Genomic DNA, 19,455 nt, shown 5'->3' on the forward strand with positions numbered 1-19,455 from the left:
ATATGCAAGCAACTATACAAACGCACGCACGAACATTCATAAAGTATATATGATTGAACCCCCGCCTCCCCCCTCGAAAAAAATTTCTGAATACGACCCTGTGAGGGGGAAGTTGCTGAACTAACTTATAAAGACCCTTGTTATCATCATTCATGTTTGCAATAACACCTAGCTCCATCCAAATATCGCGGGGGAGGGGAGGGTTGCCGTGCTACACACTTACGGGCCTGATTTGCAAGCCTGCACATGCATTTAAATAAACAAAAAATATGTCAAGTTGTGCTGGATTTACCGTATTTCTTGAATGAATTGTGAGGTGCAGTTTGCTTCGCTTCCGTCCATACGCTGTTTTTGATAGGAACGAAATAATTAATAATCGGGAAAGTCGAGGTCATTAAATGCGCGCTTCCCACTCTGTGGCTCGTGCACGTCTCGCAAGAAGCGTGCTGCCCGACTGTGTAACTAAGACCCAGCGTGCGCCAGCCTTTCGCACTCGAGTGTTGCACGCACTGTAACACAAGCGGCGCGATTCTTTTCGTTCCCATTTAGAACTTTCCGCCTGCCCTCCATTCGTGCGCACGAGAAAGCTCTGTTATATCTCGACCGCGTGGATCGAGCGCGCGCCCGATCCAGGCGGCCGTGGTTATATATACAAACACACCGTATGGGTAAGATTGGCGCGGCGCAATTTGCGTGCTTAAATTACATCGTGCTCGATATTCGTGGCACGCTGGACAGCAGCGGTGCGCAGCCGGTGGTTTTCTTTTTCTTCAAGAGAGTAGGCAGGCCACGCATACCGAGACAGGAAATTACCGCTGTCTGGCGCGAGGTCGACGTCTCGCCGTCAACGTCCCCTGGCGTGAAATAAACTTTCGCGCCAACGAAACGCGAACGTAATCGCCTTGAACATGTTTTGTTACTTTCATTTCGAGGCGCTGAGGATGACAGGGACGCGAAGTTAAACCGAAGTCCGGATTCTGCCAACAAGAACGTACGCGCGTGCAGCTCGTGTGTGTTCTGGATAAAGACATCTGCACACACACTACATGTGTTTAGCCACCGAACACAAGGGCGCGAGTTCAACTCCGGCGTATGCTTCCAGAAAGTAGGCTACAGCATACTAATAATAACAATCGTAATATTTGGGGAGAGAGTGAAGGAGAAACGATCAGGAAAGGCGGGAAGGTTAACCAAACTTTGGTTCAGAGTTTTACGTTACGACATAAACGCCGTACAATATAACTTCCTTCGGCGACAGCGGCTCCACAGAACGCGTATCGCAGTGACAGAAAGCAGCAAAACTGGGTTGGCGCGATCATATAATTAGTGGCGTTGTATTTGGTATCAAGGCGCAGGAATGACCGTTATTCGGAAGTTCCCAGGCGCGCACGCCTTTCATTCGATGCGCGATGAACCACAAAACGCATTTTCGAGCGTTTCTTAATCCCTAATTGATTGATTGATATGTGGGGTTTAACGTCCCGAAAGCACCATATGATTATGAGAGACGCCGTAGTTGAGGGCTCCTGAAGTTCAGACCACCTGGGGTTCTTCAACGTGCCCCCAAATCTGAACACACGAACCTACAGCATTTTCACCTCCATCAAAAATGCAGCCGGGGCGACCTGCGGGTTAGCATCCGAGTACCTTAGTCACTGGACTGCCGCGGCGGGGCGTTTCTTAATCTCTTGACGCCTTTCCTCGCAGTCCAATCGGCCGATGGTGGCGACACATGAGCCGATAAGCGAGCGCCCTCTTGAGAGTGCACACGCCCATGATGAACCATGCGCACCTAAATATAAGTACACAGGTCGATAGCCTCCATCGAAATGCGGTCGAAGTGGCCGGGATTCGATCCCGCGACCTCGGAGTCAGCAGTCATGAGCCCCACGGTGCACGGCGGGTGCATGTGCCGCTTTCCAAATGCTTGTTTTCCACACATTTTGTAATTCCCGCGCTCTATCCCACGTCGTAACGAGTGGTCGATACACAGCGCGGGTAGCGTCCTTGCAAAGGCAAACACGGAGGGAGTCGGGGGGCAAGGAAGCAAAATGAAAAGTGTTACGTCATGTACAGCATGCGGCAACCTAAAATTTCAGCGAAGGTAATCGAATAGCGTATGGCGGTAATGCTTTTTCATTGGAAATAGCGGATAGTAGGGTTATATTACAGACTGAACTAAGTGTACTCACGTAGGTATTGATTGTTAACTGGCTAAAAAAAACAGAAGCAAAAGCAAACATAGTGATGCAACCCAGAAAAACAACGGCGATGCGTGCATGACGTCGATACAGCTGCTTGAATGATTAACTCAGCCGCGAAACGTGCGAAATATCGCAACCAACCTCTCTGGCGAAATAAAGCACCATGCAAGCCACGGGTAATAATACACGCATGACCGCGCTCGGCTAATTACGCAATCCGTCATTAGTCTAAGTAATTACCCACCGTCGGCCAGAGTGAAGGCTACTGACCGATACTGTCGGCAACACGTTTATAGTCGTTCATTCACTGCAGCAAAGTTGACTGGCCCCTGGAAGAGATGCCCCGGACTTATCGCGTGCTGACGCAAGCGGTTAATTCGTAACATTCATTCTGGGTTCGGCCGTGACTCCGTAAACTATATGTCGACTTCGCGTACGCGTTTCGTCGTATGCGTGTATTTCCGTTTTGTTTCTTCGCTCGCCGTGTTGGCGCGGCCGTTACGCATAACGTCGCGCTACCAAACAGCAAAATGTTTACGGTGCTCGCAAGCCCCGCAGAGTCGTTTGCGCCTCACGCAGCCAGTCATCATCATCATCATCATCATTAGTGCACACGGGATGGCGCTACATAGAGTTTCCCACAATGCTTACTAGAGGGAACTCTGGCGCTAGTGTCTATGGGAGTTGCAACACACGGCGCTTCAGCGAGCATGGGAATGATGGGTAGTACACACATTTGTCTAATTTTCGTACTTCTGGCCTGCTTCTGGCTCCGTGTGTGTTCGTGTGGCTTGGAGCTGTTTTTTCACGAAAACATAAATTAGCAAATGTTCACCGTTCGCGCTTCACAACCTCATTCTTTTAAGCTTACTATTTCGAATCAAGTCCCTAAGTTCAAAAGGATTCGTTCTTTCTTTCAAAACAAAACCGTAACCAGTAATAAACAAAGCCGCAAGTACGATTCGCCGCCCGCAAGTACGAAGACTAGGCAAATGTGTGTACTACCCATCATTCCCATGGTCGCTAAATGATCGCAGCGCCAGAGTGCCCTCTAGTTAATTTTGGGAAACTTTATGTGGCGCTATACCCGCAGTGGCGCCGCCCTGGTGGCGTGAGATTACGCGGGCAAACAAGGAACAGCCATCACTCTGTTTTGGGTGCTCGGTGAGGTATTCGATGGTCGTCTCTCGCGGGAGGTCCGCTGGTCGGCTCGATCGGCAGACCTCCCCGCGGTGAGTCGAACGCCGGCGACGCTGCGTTGCGTGTGTTATGTTGTTCGTGCGACTTATAAATCGACGTTCTCTCGGGTAATTGGTCACGTTTACCTTATAGTTATTCGTAAACTTCAGCTGGCCGGCTCACCTTTTCGTAAAAAGCTGGTAATAAATGCCTGCGTTCACTCGTTCTCGACACCACAAGCGATGCGCGGATCTGAATCTCGCCAACGGCGGTCGAATTTCAATGAGGACGGAATGGGAAACTGCCGCGTGGTTCTTGCCGGTGAACCCGCGGATTTAGAATAACCTTGTACACGAGAACTATGCATATATTTCGCGAAAGGAGAAAAAAAAACCGCGGGCGCCAAATCTCGCGATTCGCTTACCGAAGACCGTAAGCACGTCGCCTATATAAGCGAACGTTTCACGCTCGATATAGCACGCTATTTGGCTCTATTCCGAGTATCGGCGACGGTCGACGCCCATACGAGAAGTGCAAAAGAATCAAACATCCGGGCATTCCGCCCCCGACGACCAAATGGCGCGAAAGGTGTCCGCGCTGTCGGGTCAAACCGCGGTATACGAACGAACGTTGCCCTGGTTTTAGTCGCCAACCGTCTCTCTCCCGGTGCTTCGGCGACAGTCGATACTGGATCGATACACGCGGCGCCGGCATGTTTTATTTGTTTGTTTTTTTTTTACTACGGCAACACGTTGACGAATCGATCGGGGCCTCAACGAGTTGAGCACCTGAGATACATGGCCGTCGAGAATTCAAAGGAAAAAAAAAAATTGGGCGCGGTATTCGGGTCGTGGCGACAGCGAAACTGTCGAATCCCTGCTAACGGATATATATTATCACACGACCGGCACACGTGCGGTCACTTCGACGGGTCAGCTTGCGGTGAACTTACGCGCAGTTTGATGGGGTCAAATGGTTTTTTACGAAGTGTGACACTTAGTTTGCTCAAATGAAATTTAAGTTGACCGACTGAAATTGTGGATTGTGGCATAAAAATACGTTGAATAGGCTCTGGAGAACATGACTAACCATGTTCTCATGGGGGTTCAGCCAAACCATCAATAATCTACTGACTGATACATTTCATTGCTCCTGCTACTACTACTACAACTGATACTACTTTCACTGTAAAGTCGCTCTGAAGTTTCCTGTATAGAGGCTAAAATGCTCGAGGTCCCTGTAGTTGGATTTAGGCGCACGTTAGAAAACCCCAGGAGGTTAATACTCCTAGAACCCTCCACTACGGCGTCTCTCATAATCGTATCGTGGCTTTGGGATGTTAAAATCCATCAATTATTATTATTATTATTATTGTTATTATTATTATTACAAGTCGCTTCACGAGATGTCGTGAGGAAATAAACTATCGATTACACCACATACGAGAGATCTTAGTAGTGGATTATCACCCATACATGTAATTTCCTATAAATACAATAGAGGGACCTTTGGCGCTAGTGTCTATGGGAGCTGCAACGCACGGCGCTTAAGCGAGCATGGGAATGATGGGTAGTATACACGAACGTATACCTTCAAGCTGCTTTGCCACGCAACAACAATCGGCAAATATCCGGCAGTTACGCTTCACCACCGTAATCTTTTAGGCGTGCCATTTCAAATCGGGTCCTGAAGTTCAAAATAGTCTGTTCGTTCATTCAAAACAAAACCCATACGCAGCAATAAACGAAGCCGAAAGTGCGATTCGAAGCCCACAAGTACGAAGACTATAGGCGAATCCATGTGCTACCCACAATTCCCATGGTCGCTGAACGATCGCAGCGCGCCAGAGTCCCCTCTAGTGAATATTAGGAAACTCTATGCCCGTAACAGCGTTGCCGTGGCGCCGCACGCTCTTTCTGCCTTATTTGGCATGGCTGTCGTGCTCGATGAACTGATTTTATTACTTCGCCTTGCGCCTTTTTCGCAAGCGGAGATAACAGCGCGCAGCCGACAAACGTGACATTCAGACAGGCTCAACGCTTACCCCCGTATTCACAAACGCTCCTCGACTCGACTTTCACCCTTCACTTGACAGAGTTGAGCACTGCGGCGCTGCTCGGTTGAAAATGGCGCTGCTCTACTCAAGAATAGCAGCAAATTATCACTGATATGCAGTGACTCTCCCTGCCTAGAGATGGCGCTCCCATCGGCTTTCTCAAGTGAAGGTGGAGCTCATGATGATACGGGGCGCGAAAAAACGACACACAACAGAGAAGAAGTACACAGACGGCGCGCGTCGTCTGTGTACTTCTTCTCTGTTGTGTGTCGTTTTTTCGCGCCCCGTATCATCATGAACCAGCACCAACTCGCCCAACTTTTCACTTTATTGAAGGTGGAGCGTTGAGTGAAGGGGCGTTCTGGAATACGGGGGTTAGCCCACGTGTCTTATGAAGTGGCGAGGAGGCCTGTAGCGAAGGCAAGAAAGAAAGCACTTGGTCGTCTTTCAACTCGGAGCGGACGCCCGGATTGATGTGCGGTAGATGCATCATCCCTTCCGACGGAATAAAAAACCATTCCCCCCCCCCCCTCTCTCTCTCTCGCTTTGCACGCCACGCGCAGTAGTGGCGATGCAAAAAACGATCGAAGCCAAACTTTATCAAGAGAGCGAAAAGGGCGCATGCGCCACAGCGTCGCATCGGCTCACTTATCGCCTAAACGCTCCCTTCCGAGCGAAGGCGAGATCGTTTTTAGATAAGAAGACACTCGGCATGTTTCGGAGGCACGAAATTTTGCGACACAAGAGGGTTGGAAGTGGCGTGCGACGCCGCCTATTTACCGTGTTCTCGTTGTACTCGCTGTTCGGCCATGTTGGTGCGCGTTCAGTACGAATAGCGAACTTGGCGCCAAGAACACGACCACGTCGGGGCATGCAGACAGATCTTTTGTATGTTATGTGTTCCGGCGTGGTCGCATTCGGCGCCATTTTTGATTGTTACCGCGGTCTTCGACGGCAGCGTTTGAACCGGTGCGCGTACTCAAGCAGGCATTCCACCCACGCCGTCGAAAGCAGTGCACTGCAAAGCCCCGGAAAAGACGACGAAATCGGGGAGTGCCTCGCAAGGTAGCCGTTGCCGGACTCTGACACAGTGACAGCACGCACAGAAAGGCAAGGTTTCTCTTCTTCTCATTTAAAGCTAGTTAAGCAAGAAGACAGGCAGATTTTGTGAGTTGGTGAGGGTCCATGATACAAATACAAAAAAGCGCTTAGACGCAGGACAGAAGTGACACACACGATGCTGAACTTCTCTATCACTTGTTTCTGTATCCTGCGTTTGAGCGCGGTTTCATATTATTTTTATCATAGTACTTACGCAACACGGTGTTTCACGCACGTGGCAATATATCGTAGAGTTTGCAAGTGAAATCCGCCACAACATTGCCAACGCTTCGAAATGTGCGCAGTCGTTGCTATGCAAATTGAAAGCCAGCCAGCCCGCGCTTCTAACGTAACGCAGGAGATGGCGCAAACACCCGGGAGTGCGTCATCGCCCTTGCTCAGGGTCGCGCAGTTTTTCTCCAAGTGCTTGTCGTACGGGTCTGTGATTGTCATATAGGCGTGGTGCGTAGGGTCCCCGTCGAGGGAGGCAAAGGCTCATTGCAGGGCACCACTATGGGGCAGAATTTGCGCCCCCCCCCCCTCTCACCGTCCCATACCAGCTTAGGTGACTAGGGGGTTCTTTAACGTACACCTAAATCTTAGGTAGTCGAGCACTTTCGTCTCAATAATAATAATAATAATAATAATAACGGCCGCGATTCGAAACCGCAACCTTGGGGTAAGCATGTCCCTAGCCACTATAGACCACCGTGACGGGTGATGCGGTGAGTCCCTAGCCACTATAGACCACCGTGACGGGTGATGTGGTGACATTTCCACGGAGACGAAATGCTCGGGGCCCGCGCAGTGTGCGACGTCAGTGCAGAAACCCAGGAGGTCGGAGCCCTGCGCTATCTATTCTTAACCCGAAACGCTTTGTTCGCGTTCAACCTCATAAACCAACACTAGTATATGCTTCAGCAGCATTTTATTTCTTTTATCTATGATATACATTGTTAATCCCTTAGTGTTTCTCATTCGTCCTCACAAAGGCACACGAAAAAACTTTTACGATATAGTCTAGCTAAAAGACTCGCGCCGTGCCACTTAAGCAATCGGATCGTAGCACAGTGACAAGACTTTAAATAAGTATCCAAGAACAAGCACTCACCGCTAGGTACACTCATTTTACTGACCCGCCATCATGGCTACCAGCAGTACACTGACTAACAATCCCGGGTTTAAAACTCATATTTATACCCCATAAAGTAAATTGGGGAATCACCGCCGTGTTCCGATAAGCAGAGTATCGAACGCGTTATTCGAAGATGCCACGCTCGGTTTCTGCCAACAGCAAGTTAACTTCAGTCCACTTTTATTCCTTCACATTTACATTATCACTATTACTAACCATAACATCCTATATATTTCCTGGACACCATTGTCTCTTAGTTCTCATTATTATTGAGGCCAATAAAGATGGACTCGTGTATTTGACATTCTAATTAAGGGTCACTGGTGGTCCACCTTAGCGCGCGTACTGTGCCGTACGAATGCATTGCAGTAAGGCATTGCTAACGCCGTTTTTATCGACAAAACTCGCACAGACATTGTCGCCATTGGAACGGTTACCAGCTCGAGCGTAAAATGAAGAATTCTAGTATAGTTCTACGTGTCGCGTGAAACAAATTTAAAATCAGGTTTTTTTTTTTTTTTCGCCTCTGTATGCACCTTTGCAGTTGTTAGTCGGCGTTTGTGGTGTATTCTCTCTCGTGTCCGTCTTAACACTCTTTAACGTAAAAGCTTGGAACAGCGGAAAATAGTGGCAACATCACGGTAATGCTCGTGTAACAACAATGTCACGTAACGACGCACGAGTGTTATTGTTTTCCCGTGTTACGTAGCGCTGGTCCCGTCAAGGGTGCACATAGAAGTGCTGCAGATTGTGATCGTGGAATGAGGTACGGTGTGCGCATATTGCTTGCCGACAACAGCGAGGCTATGGTGACGCGCAATTCGTACGCTGGAAATGTGCCCCACGAGGTTGCGAGGGATCGCTCACTGCGAGCTGTGGTCGGCCGTAACATCGCTCGCTTCTTTCGTGACAACCCACCCGGCTAATATGCCGGCGAAACAATCCTATCGGCGGCCGTGATAAAGCTGAAATTGTTCGATATAACGTGTACGTGCACGCTTCCTCTCCGGCAGGTCTCGCATCGGGGCGCGCGACAGACGCGAAACTCGGGAGTGGATATGGCTCAATCGCGGCATAAAAACACGAAAGGGGACCGCCGCGATCCAAAAATGTAGCAAACTGCGCCGGATGCGTCGTAAAAAAAAAAGCAAGAGATGTGAGAGCTTGATCCGAAACGAGGCTGAACTGGAATTCCCGGCACAAAATAACCACGCGCACAAACACATTGTCAAAGGCCTCCGGCGCCAGACGCGTGCCAACGCAACGGCCAGGCAGCCGTTCGCGTTGTGTGATTGGAACTTGGCGTCAGTCGGAGAACAGCTGGAGCTTAACTGCACGCACGGGTCACAGCACGGCACCCACACACACACAGAGCCACGCTAACAGCGCCGATCCCGTGACGCAACGTGGGCGGGGAAAGCCAGCGTCGGAATGCGGACCCGTCGTACGTACCGGGCCCGAGGCACGACCACGCAGTAGAGGTGAAGCCTGGCGTCGACGCTCATCTCGGACGCCGGTAGCAGCAGCAGCAGGACATGGGGGCACGCTCGACTGGGGGGCTTCTCTCAAACACGCGAACCCATTGCGTCAAACGCGGGGGCAGCACTGCGAAGGAGCGGCCGGCTAAAATAAAGGGACCCGGGTGTAAGCACCCCCCCTTCCGTTGGGGCGCTATTTCGAGACCTCGGGAGCAGCAGACTCGTCGAGGTTGGTTGGGCCCGCCCGACGAAGACGACTTCTCGCCGCCGCAGCAGAGCGGTGGTCCGCGGAGGGTGAAGGCAGGCCCAGAGAGCAGCAGCATAACGACTTATTGCGCATGCGTCGACCCACACCCTTTCCTCTTTTCCCTCTCTCGCGGTTTTTCTCGGGGAAAGGGTGAGGATGCCCCGGGTCGGGACTCGTTCCCTCGCCCGCACCAGGTTTAAACCCACCCTCCGCTTCACGCGAGCCCAGCAGGACCCACCGCCAGGAGTCGCCACGGATACCGTATCGGAACGGCCCGCGGTCTCCGCTGAAATTCGCGCCAAAACAGCTCGCGCTGACAGCGAGAGAAACTCGTCGCCTCAGCCCGCGTGTTGACACCACGAGGAAGCACCGGAAACTGGGCAACCCATTCGTGTATATTAAGTACTTGGCTGACGCCCCGTTCTAGTACAACTAACCGACAGAGGTAGATAAATTGTAAAAAAAAAAATCGTTGACACTTATTGTTATTGCACGGATGAACTTTGCATTTTCTACACGCTTTTAAGAGCCTGCTATCCGGACCACAGCATCGGCACAAACGCGAATCTTGGTGAATGTCGGGGCTTCCCGACTCCACCCCTTGAGGCCACGTGGAGTGAGTATACGTGGTGACAAATTCGGTCCTTCTTCCCAGTAAGCATGCCTCAATTGGAACGCTCACTGGAGAAGCGATTAAAAGTATATAGATCGGAGCAAGCATCCGTTCATCAATCGTCGTCTCTTCGTAAGGAGTCTCCAGTCCACCGCCAAGATATGAAGTCAATAAAGAAAAAAAAACGCATATCCGCGGTGGCTTACGTATGATGTGTTTAGCAAAGAGTCACAGCCGGCAGGTGTTCAGTGATGCTCAACCTATTCCAGCATTTCACGCTCAAAACGAAACTGCCGGCCGCTCCGCTAGGTGTCAGTACTGGCCGTTCTTGCGTATTCTTGCGGAACTTTCCCAGCCCACGCGCTGCGCTTCACCGCAGAACGGCTCGATGCCGGATGGGCAAACTCTCTGGACGCACGGCGGGCCGTTTTCGTAATCCAGTTTGAACATTTTTTTCTGGCCTCGCTTCAAAACGCGTGGGCGCTCTCGCGGGCACACGGACGTCTTGGTTTAGTCCGCATGGGTCTCGTCCAGACAATGGCTCGAGAAAATTGCTTCCGCCCTCGAGGCCACCCAGAAAACAAAAGCCGCGCTGGCTATAAACAAGCGTCAATCAGCTCCGCTACGCTCGGGTTTTCTCGACCTTCCACACCACACCCGACACAAAGCGGCATTTCGTCGTATTCCCGGGATTTAGGATTCTTAGCGCCGAAACGCACTACTTGCGGTCTGGGTATCCCAGGTTGAACTGTCAATCATAAGCGCCACCGTTTCCAACATCAGGCGGGCAGTAGTGGCGAACGCTTTTTTTTTTTCTTTTTTTTCTGCGTGACCTATAAGATCATTGCAGGGGTATAATCATGAAGCTCACGATTCTTTCAATGCTAGTGTGCAGGCGTCACGGAAACTGGCACTGACGTAAACTGATCCAAGGGAAGAGATCTTTACTACGAACACACCAACGACAGCATATAATAACTAAGGCATCGTTGACTATTATAAATTTGCCGAAATAAAATAGCTCTCTTGATATACGACGTAAATCGATCGCGTGTGCAGCGCATGTGCAGATACGAACCCCACAATGACACGTCCGCCCTGTGTTCCTTCTTCGTCCTTGTTTGTGTCGGACTTTCGCAGAACGAAGCTGTTATACAAGCACGGTAACGTTTACTAAAGGTGCCCGTTTTCACAAATTTGGGTACCTATACAATATAAGCTATAGACTAACTTTTGATAAGGACATCATAGTTGAAATCAAGAAGAAATGAACATGGGCCGGGCACGTAGCACGGAAGCAGGATAACCGCTAGTCATTAAGGGTATTGGATTCCCGGAGAATGCAAACGCACGAAGGGGAGGCAGAAAGTTAAATGGACCGATGAGCTCAAAAAGTTCGCCGATATGACGTGGCAACGGAAAGCACAAGACCGGGTTGATTGGCGGGTCATGAGACAGGCCTTTGCCCTGCAGTGGGCGTATAGTCGGGCTGTGATAATGCACCTTTGCAAAGATGCGCGACAGTGGCTGCCTCCACATGGTCACACGGTCTCGTCATGTCTTCTGACGTCACGACATGATCAAATTCATCACGAAATCGTGCCTTCGCGAAAATTAACCTTACCGCCCGGTATGCTGGAGGTGTATGTACTCTCAAGAGTACTACACGTTCTCAATGAGACAGAACGTGAAAAGCATCGTTCCCAACACCGCGTTCAGTGACAGCAATGCTGATAAAAGGGCCGCAGGAAGCAAATAGTTAGCCAATTGACTGTTTGACATACCTGGGGTCATCGCCTGTGTAATTCTTCTTCCCATTAGAACAATTCATTAACGTCGCACCAAATGACACCTGGGAGCGGCGACCACAATTTTCAGCACTTCCCGAGCTGTTTATTACAAAGATGATCTGATGATATCATGGTATATACTAATCAGAGATGCTTCGCTTTGTCATACGTATTTATAATCTTGTAATGTTTGATTCTCTACTATGCCTGTATAGCCTTTGTAAATTATTTTTGAGTACGCATGCTATTAGCTGTTAGTCTTTGTCCAGTCACTTATGTTTGTTTATTTAATTCGAAAGACTGCCCTTTGGCATAACGAATATCTACTGCTGTAAATAACAAATGACCACTCCTGCAAAAACCGCATTTGGTGTTGACAGTATACTGAAATACAAAAAAACGAACGTCACATTGATGATATTGGGAGCGGCGACCACTAACGCGCGCCAAGCCGAGACAACTGGTTCACTTTGGCTTGTGTTGCCTTTCACGAACACCCCTGCGCTGAGGCCAATGCGGCAGCGAAGAAAACTTCGAACACGTCCTCTTTCGTTATCCTCGCTGCACAGACAGGCCGATTGCGAAAGCGGCGTTAGAACGCCTCGACGACCAGTCGTGCTTTCCGAGCAATCAATTTCGGAGTGCCGGAAGGCATGCGATCGGAAAGAAGCGACAACGGCGCTCCCGTGTTTTTTTTTGTGTGGGTGTGTACACCCTCCCCACCTCTAGGTGTAGAATTATTTTTTTATGTTTTTATATCTTTGCATTTGCTCGCGTTACGGTCTTCCAGTCCCGGCGTGGACCAGCAACTGTGGCGGACACCTCTTGGGGGGGGGGTGTCTGACCAGTTCTCCAGGACCAAATAAAGTTCATTTCACTTCACTTCACCCGTTCCTCGCGGCAGTGTAGCAAGCTATACACATTTATATCCCGGTTAAAGGCATCGCTTTTTGCGTCTCGTGTACAGTGTGCTTTGAGTGACCTGCGCAATCCTTACACACGTTCAATGAGAACATGTGTAACGTGTCCTCGGAGAACATGTGTAACACGTTGCACATATTAACATGCTGCGCGCGCGTCCTACACACATTCTACACGTTCTTCCACCAACAACCCACCTTCGTTCGTTCAATAACCGATGGAATGCAGCACGATCTACCCAGTTTCGAACCACAACGAAACGAAACCAAACCAGGGCACGTTGAGGGCCAAGAACGACACAAGAACAAAATTACTCCGTTCTTGCACACAATGCATTCGTCCTGGCTGCGTGTACCCGAAGAACCAAATCCGCCTCGACGGATTACCCGAGTACACTCCACGTGCTCGACGGCTCTTTAGCGCGGCAGTCACTATCGCCGCGAGACGCCATAACCCTTGGAAGCGGTCCAGAACTGTCTGGGGCGCAAGACAGGCTGGCCCGTTTTCTGGCCGGACGTCTCCGACGAAGAGCCTGTTGTCTCCACAAATAGTATACTGACGGGGACCGAAGCCCTCTGTGAAACGTCACGATGAACAATCGCAGTAGATGGAGCTCGAGCGGTCTATGATGCCCGAGATTAGCATACTGTCTGTCTCTTTCGAGTAGCGTGAGTCATTGCTGCGTGCAGTGTATCCACACCCGTTAGTGTCTTACCCCATCCGGGCAGGTATACGTGACGGCTTACGGAAATGGTTCAACTCGGATTGAGGACCGTGTGTAACGTGGAGAGACAAAGAATATAGCAACGAGTGATGGAACACTTGTTAAGGTCATCTTGGTCGAAATCAAGCAGGAATGGGCAGCAAGAGAAGGCAACGCGCGATGGAAGTTCGGTGGACATATGAAATCAAGAAGTTTACATACAACGTAGCCGCAGAGAGCACGAACGGCCGGGTTAACTGGAGAAACGTGCCAGATACATTTGCCGTGCAGAGGGCTTAACCTGAAGAATATAAACATTTCATCAAAGAATCTAATAAGAACCTATGTAGCATTTTTTAACACGAATAATCGTTGTCCATTCCTTGCCGACGAATAATCTTTGTTCATTCCTTGCTGAACTGAATACGGATGGCAAATGTTTCGGTGCACCTCAGTTGACTCGCCTTTTAAATCGCATTGCAAAATATCAGCACACTAATACTGTAAACCTAGGTGCAGCGCACGATATGTGATGTACCAATTCTTAGAGCTTTCTTCAAAGAAAGGCCCAACGAATTCCAGAGCGAGATCAAAAGGTCAACGTGGACGCAACACGCCTCTCGTGATTTCGAAAGGTCAGGGCGTCAGTCCGTTGCACCTTTCCGCCGGTCGAAAATAGCTGTGACGCGAGAAGCGCTGACGAAACACGCAGCAGCTAGACTTCAGTGTTGCGCATATTTTTAGGTCCCTCAACATGACGTGCGGGTTTCCGGTACGAAACAGATCCGGCTTTTAGCTGTGGGCCATCGCGTGTCCTGCGCTAGCCTTGAATGCCGGCCCGAGCACAGCTTCAGAAATAAATTCACTTCCATTACAGCTGCCACTAATAACAAGGGCTTGATCACGATGACACTAGACACGACGACGAAGACCTCGCGTGTAGCGTTGAGCTCGCATGCAGTCGTCAGTACGCCGCTAACACAAATGCCCCGCCGCGCTGCATGGTCTTTTTTTTAAGTGACCGCGAACTGCTGGGCGCTATTGCAGGGATATTACCTCGGTACGCTTTGATGGTGTGTTGGAATGTATTGGTAACGTTTCGGCAACAGAACCCAAAGCTACACAGTGTTGGCGTCAATCAAACCGTTTATGGCCACGCTGTGGAGCGTTCCTCTTAAGCGTGCTTACAGCTGTATTTGTGTGCAAGATATGCCGGGCAAGCAGAACAAGCCTACTATAGCGCTCGTCCTCGTGAGTGTCCGTGTTCAATCTTGCGTTAAATTTAGTTAAAGCGACAGTAGCCCACCTAACAGACTGCCCTCCTGAAGTCCGGCATGTCACTTCGATGGAAGCAAAATGTGCCCGTTGAAGAACCCCACGTGACCTACATTTCCGGAGCGCGGCGTTTCTCGTAATCACGTCGTGGTTTTGGGACGTAAAACACCGGCAGCTATATGACGAATCGAAGGCGAAACTCGAAGGTCCTACAGCGTGCACGCTCCGACTTCTCCTATAGTTTTGACCTCTGTGTTAGGAACCTTATGTAACCCTCTCCTGCTAGGATGGTGAAAAACTGTCTGCAGTATTCCTTAAATAAAAAAAAAATAAAAAAAAAACCGTCGGTGGTGCGGCAGTTTCGCCGGGTACTTTATGTCGACGTCTAACGTTCACTAGCCCCGCGCTCGATAAAATTGCTTTGGTTGACGTCGCATTCAAGTCCGGTCACGCTTTCGCTCCTCTTAAGTGTTTTAGGGGGCCGGGCTGCCGTGTGCTGTACAGTATGCTGCAGTCGTCGCTCAGAGTAACACTTCGTGTGTGTAGCATATTGAGAGCGATTTCGCGCCAAGAAGTCTTCTTACTATTGTTCTTCGAACACCCTCATGATGATCACTTATCATAATCAACCGAAACAAATAGTGCGCTAGTGGTATAACGCACGTGAACCCACGTATAAAAAGAGAACGAAAAAGAGGAAGCAAGCGGGAAATAGAACCAGAGAGAACGAAAAAATAGGAAAAAAATAGAAATAGCAAGCAAGCAGAAGAAATAGATGGAGAGGAAGGAAGAAATATATAGATATAAAGAGAAAAAAAGGCAGAAAAAAAGGAAAATGAGAAGAAACGAAAGAGGAGAAATGAAAAGAAAACAAAGAAGGCTGCCCCCTTCATGCGGGCTTGGCACCACTAGTTCGAGGCTTCCTTTTTTTTTTTTAATGGCTCACCTATAGGCGTCACGTGATCTCCTGCTTCATTTGCCTCACGCCGGCTTCTCTGTGAACGACACGTTCGCACGAGAAATGCAAGGTTTTCGCCGTGTACTGGTTGGTCGACCCACTACAACTTTTTAGTGGGCCAACCACCCACCACCCACCACCGTCTTGTAGTGGTGCGCACTTGGAAGCCACAGCAATGACGTCAGACCACGCTTACTGACGTTTCTACATTATGCACCATCCACAAAACAGTGGACCGATAGGCACGCCGAGTTGCACTAGTGCTTGACCAGGTATCTTTGCTCTCTACTGCGAAGTAAGAACCCGATAACAGTGTGGCACCTCAGCATCGCTCGTTTCGGCCCGCACACACAGCGTCCAAAATATGCCTTCGAATTGTTTTTTAGTTGATTGTCTTTCGAGTATACAGTCCTTACTTGTACGTAGAGAGAGTCTGATTACCTCTGCTGCCTGACGTAACCGTCCGGCTGGCTGGCCATGCTCGCAGCGGAGTGGGCCAACAGGGGGAGCTGGTCTGGCCCGACGGGCGACTCCGGGGTCGAGACCAGGTGCGGTCGCTGAGCCTCGTACAGGGTCACTCGCACGCGCCACGCCTCCTCCTCCTCGCCCCTCCTGTAGAGAGAGAGAGAGAGAGAAAACTTACACACACGCATCTCTAGCTGCACCATCGTCAGATCCAACTAATACATAGAAAGGGAACCACTGGGTGAGCCCAGGTCATGCACACACTCGAAGGTACACATAAAGTCTATATACAAGCGGTCGAGTAGGCCGTTCAGAATCAAGTACACCATAGCAACGCTCTCGCTTCCATGGTGCGTCAATACCAGCCTGCACTTTGAATTCGCAGTACGAAACAAAGGCTGAATATAAAAAAACGAATGAATAAAAACGAAGAGACAGCGTTACGTTAGACGTCACCTTTACATCAATACAGCAGCATGTCACGGTTCCAAAGCGTCCGACCACATCCGACTTCACCCAAGCACCGACACTTAAGCATAGTCGTACTCACAATCCAGTATTAGTTCAGAGATACCAAAACGGCTTGCAACTCGAGCAACATTCCCAATTCCCAACTTTCCACCACCCAAAACGGTTCTACTGAAGTCACTTGAAAGCTCAGTGTCGCCCCAATCGCACCTTGAGTCAGGTGCCGTGCGCAGTCCGAGCATCTCCGCGTGTCGTTAAACGAAGCACGGGGTTTGAGACGTAAGTCGTTAGTCAACTTAGCGAAGACGTTCCTCGCGTGGTGGCGCAGCTATCGCGAAAATTTGACGCGCTTCTTTCGAATATTATTTGCGGCTCTGACTGTATTCCATCGCCGTACCCTTCCCCGACAGCATGCGAGCCCCACAAAAGGACATTTAATTTAAACCTTTAATCTAATTAAATTTAAAGCTGACCTTTAATCGGGCGCCTTCGGCTAGCCCGTTCTTGTTGCTACGGCCTACACCAACGCACACTTGCAAGCCCAGGAAAAGGAAAAAAAAAAGAGATATTGGACATTCCCCGCTTATACATATTTTATCCCTCAACGTCAAATGTCCGTTCCCCTTGACACGCTTTCTTGGTTGCGCAATGTTCCGTCTCCCGCGACGCTACAGGAACAAGGTCCGCCCCTGCGCTGTCGCGAAACAGCGAAGTACCACCTTTTCTTTTTGCCTCCTACAATGCCATCGTTCTCGTCCACAGCGACGACACGGTCTTCGGCGACGCCCTTGCGCGACGTCAATCACAGCTGCTCCCTGACGCAGGCATCTTCGTCGATAAGCTCTGCAAGCCGCACTCGCCATGTTCACGCATCGATTAGAGCGAGTCTCCGATCACCCGCTTTCCCTGAAAGAGACGGACGCGCACGCTATGGATTCTACAATCAATCGAGTATTTCAAGCTTGCCGGCACTTTTTTTTTCTCCCAGCGCACGAAGCGTGCAACCTTACAATTCACGTACAGATGATGATGATAATTATAGTAATGATTATAATAATGTCCCACGGTACCTATACGCACTTGCCGACGACGGCTCGAAGGCGAAAACCAATGACTTGAATGTCGGTCGATTGCAAACATTCCATCCCCTCATCCCCTCTAAAAAAACATCCTGTACCCAACACGGTTTAGCGCTGCTGCCTCTGAGACTGGTGGCGTTGCAATGCTTCTGTACCCTACGTGTTTCTACGTTGCCTCCGTGATCGTGTCGCCTTTGACCAAGCGACTACGTCATGTGCTTGCTTGAAAAACATCGCTGGTTCAGTAGGTAGACGCTTGAGGAGGCCCAGGAGGGGCCACCCTTCCCATGACGTCATTGTGCGTCACCGCAACATGGCTTCATCGTCAGTCGCGTTGACGCCAATGGTGACATTTCGCATCTGATGAGGCATCTATATATATGGCCTTCGCCTGAACAAATATTAATGAAATGAAAGGAAACGGTCACTTATACGACCTCGGGACAAAAACACGGCGCCCAACTAGACGGAGCAGTTTGGTGCGTGTGAGGACGAACGACAGGTGTGCCGAGTTACCTGCGTGGGTAGCGAAAAGGCACGCCCCTCTCTCTGTCGCCGCGAATCCGAAACCACGAATCACCGCCCGTCCGACGTCGTCGGCAGAGTCTGTGAAAGTTCCGCCTAAACATGGGCGTGTCCCACCGACACTTCCTCCGAGCCGACAAAGCCCGAGCAATCTCTTTTCGCGGCCCACACGCGCGAACGCAGGGTTAAGGTCAAGGCCGACAGTCTCCCGCTGCACAAACACATCCGCTGGTGCGCCAGCAAGAGGACACCGCCAAGGCCGTGGGTATGTGACACGCGCCTGGTTAACTGCCACGCGTCATTGGAAGCTGGTAAGAATAGTTAAACGTGACTGAGCATTACTCTGAGATGAGCTAGCTGGTCGCCTAGGAGAGGGGGTTTCGACACCCACCCCTTTAGTCACATAGGAGGGAAGCGGGGGGGGGGGGCTAAATCTGCGCCATACTAAAAAAACAATTAAGACCCAATCTACACAGACGAAAAAAAAAAGAAGGGGGATAGGATAGGACAGGACGTTGCAACTAACTTCATTAAAAAAAACTCATTTTATATGCATGCAAACATGCACGCAGTTACAGTTTCGTGGGGCATGGCGGCGTGGGGCATGGCGGGGGGGGGGGGGGGCAATCCCACGCTTAACACATCATGAAAACAAACCATCAAAAAATTGCGCGTACGCCTCTAAAAGCTCGCGCGCTGCAGTGTTTTTGCTCCTCGGCGAGTATGCGAATGTTTATAAGGTCTGACTCACGCACGCTGGATTCAAAGTGCACGGATAAATTTAATTTTTTTCTTTGTTTTAGTTGAAACATCATTCTCCCTTTCCCCCTCCTGCCCCCCCGTTTTTTTTTTCGTCCATGTGGATTGCGTCCTTTATTTTTTTTTTTAGTGTGAACCAACCAGCCTAACAACGCGCGAGTAATCTGCGTCATACTTTGACTTGGGGGGCGCTGCGATTAGCACTGGCCCCCGTGAAGGCTGATGGGGAATTCTGCGCACACCTATGGTTCATAGGTACGCATGTTAGAGAGGTAGGACGTGCGAACAGGGAATTCAGGGAGAAGTTAAACGTGTAGGCTTCTCTCATGTGTCCTTTGAACAACTTAGAAACTTCATTTATCTCGACACTTGGGATTCCGAGAACCGTCATCAAGAAGCCTCTAAATGGGCTTGACTGGGACCATGACCGCTTAAAAGTAGGTGGCACAGGCATTTTTATCGCAATAAAAATGTACAAATTGATTGAATAAAATGTACA

The 19,455-nt window shown here is 49.9% G+C and overlaps 1 protein-coding gene across 1 annotated transcript in view; it reads right to left on the reverse strand.

Annotated features, from left to right (window-relative positions):
• LOC119164834 (uncharacterized) overlaps positions 1 to 19,455 on the reverse strand; it is a 155,105-nt gene that overhangs the window by 14,543 nt on the left and 121,107 nt on the right. Inside the window, exon 3 of the mRNA XM_037417036.2 lies at positions 16,102 to 16,272. Coding sequence (XP_037272933.2) covers positions 16,102 to 16,272 — 171 coding nt within the window. The remainder of the gene's footprint in view (positions 1 to 16,101; positions 16,273 to 19,455) is intronic.

This window comes from Rhipicephalus microplus, chromosome 9 (assembly GCF_043290135.1).
Source record: "Rhipicephalus microplus isolate Deutch F79 chromosome 9, USDA_Rmic, whole genome shotgun sequence".
Taxonomy (NCBI): Eukaryota; Metazoa; Arthropoda; class Arachnida; order Ixodida; family Ixodidae; genus Rhipicephalus; species Rhipicephalus microplus.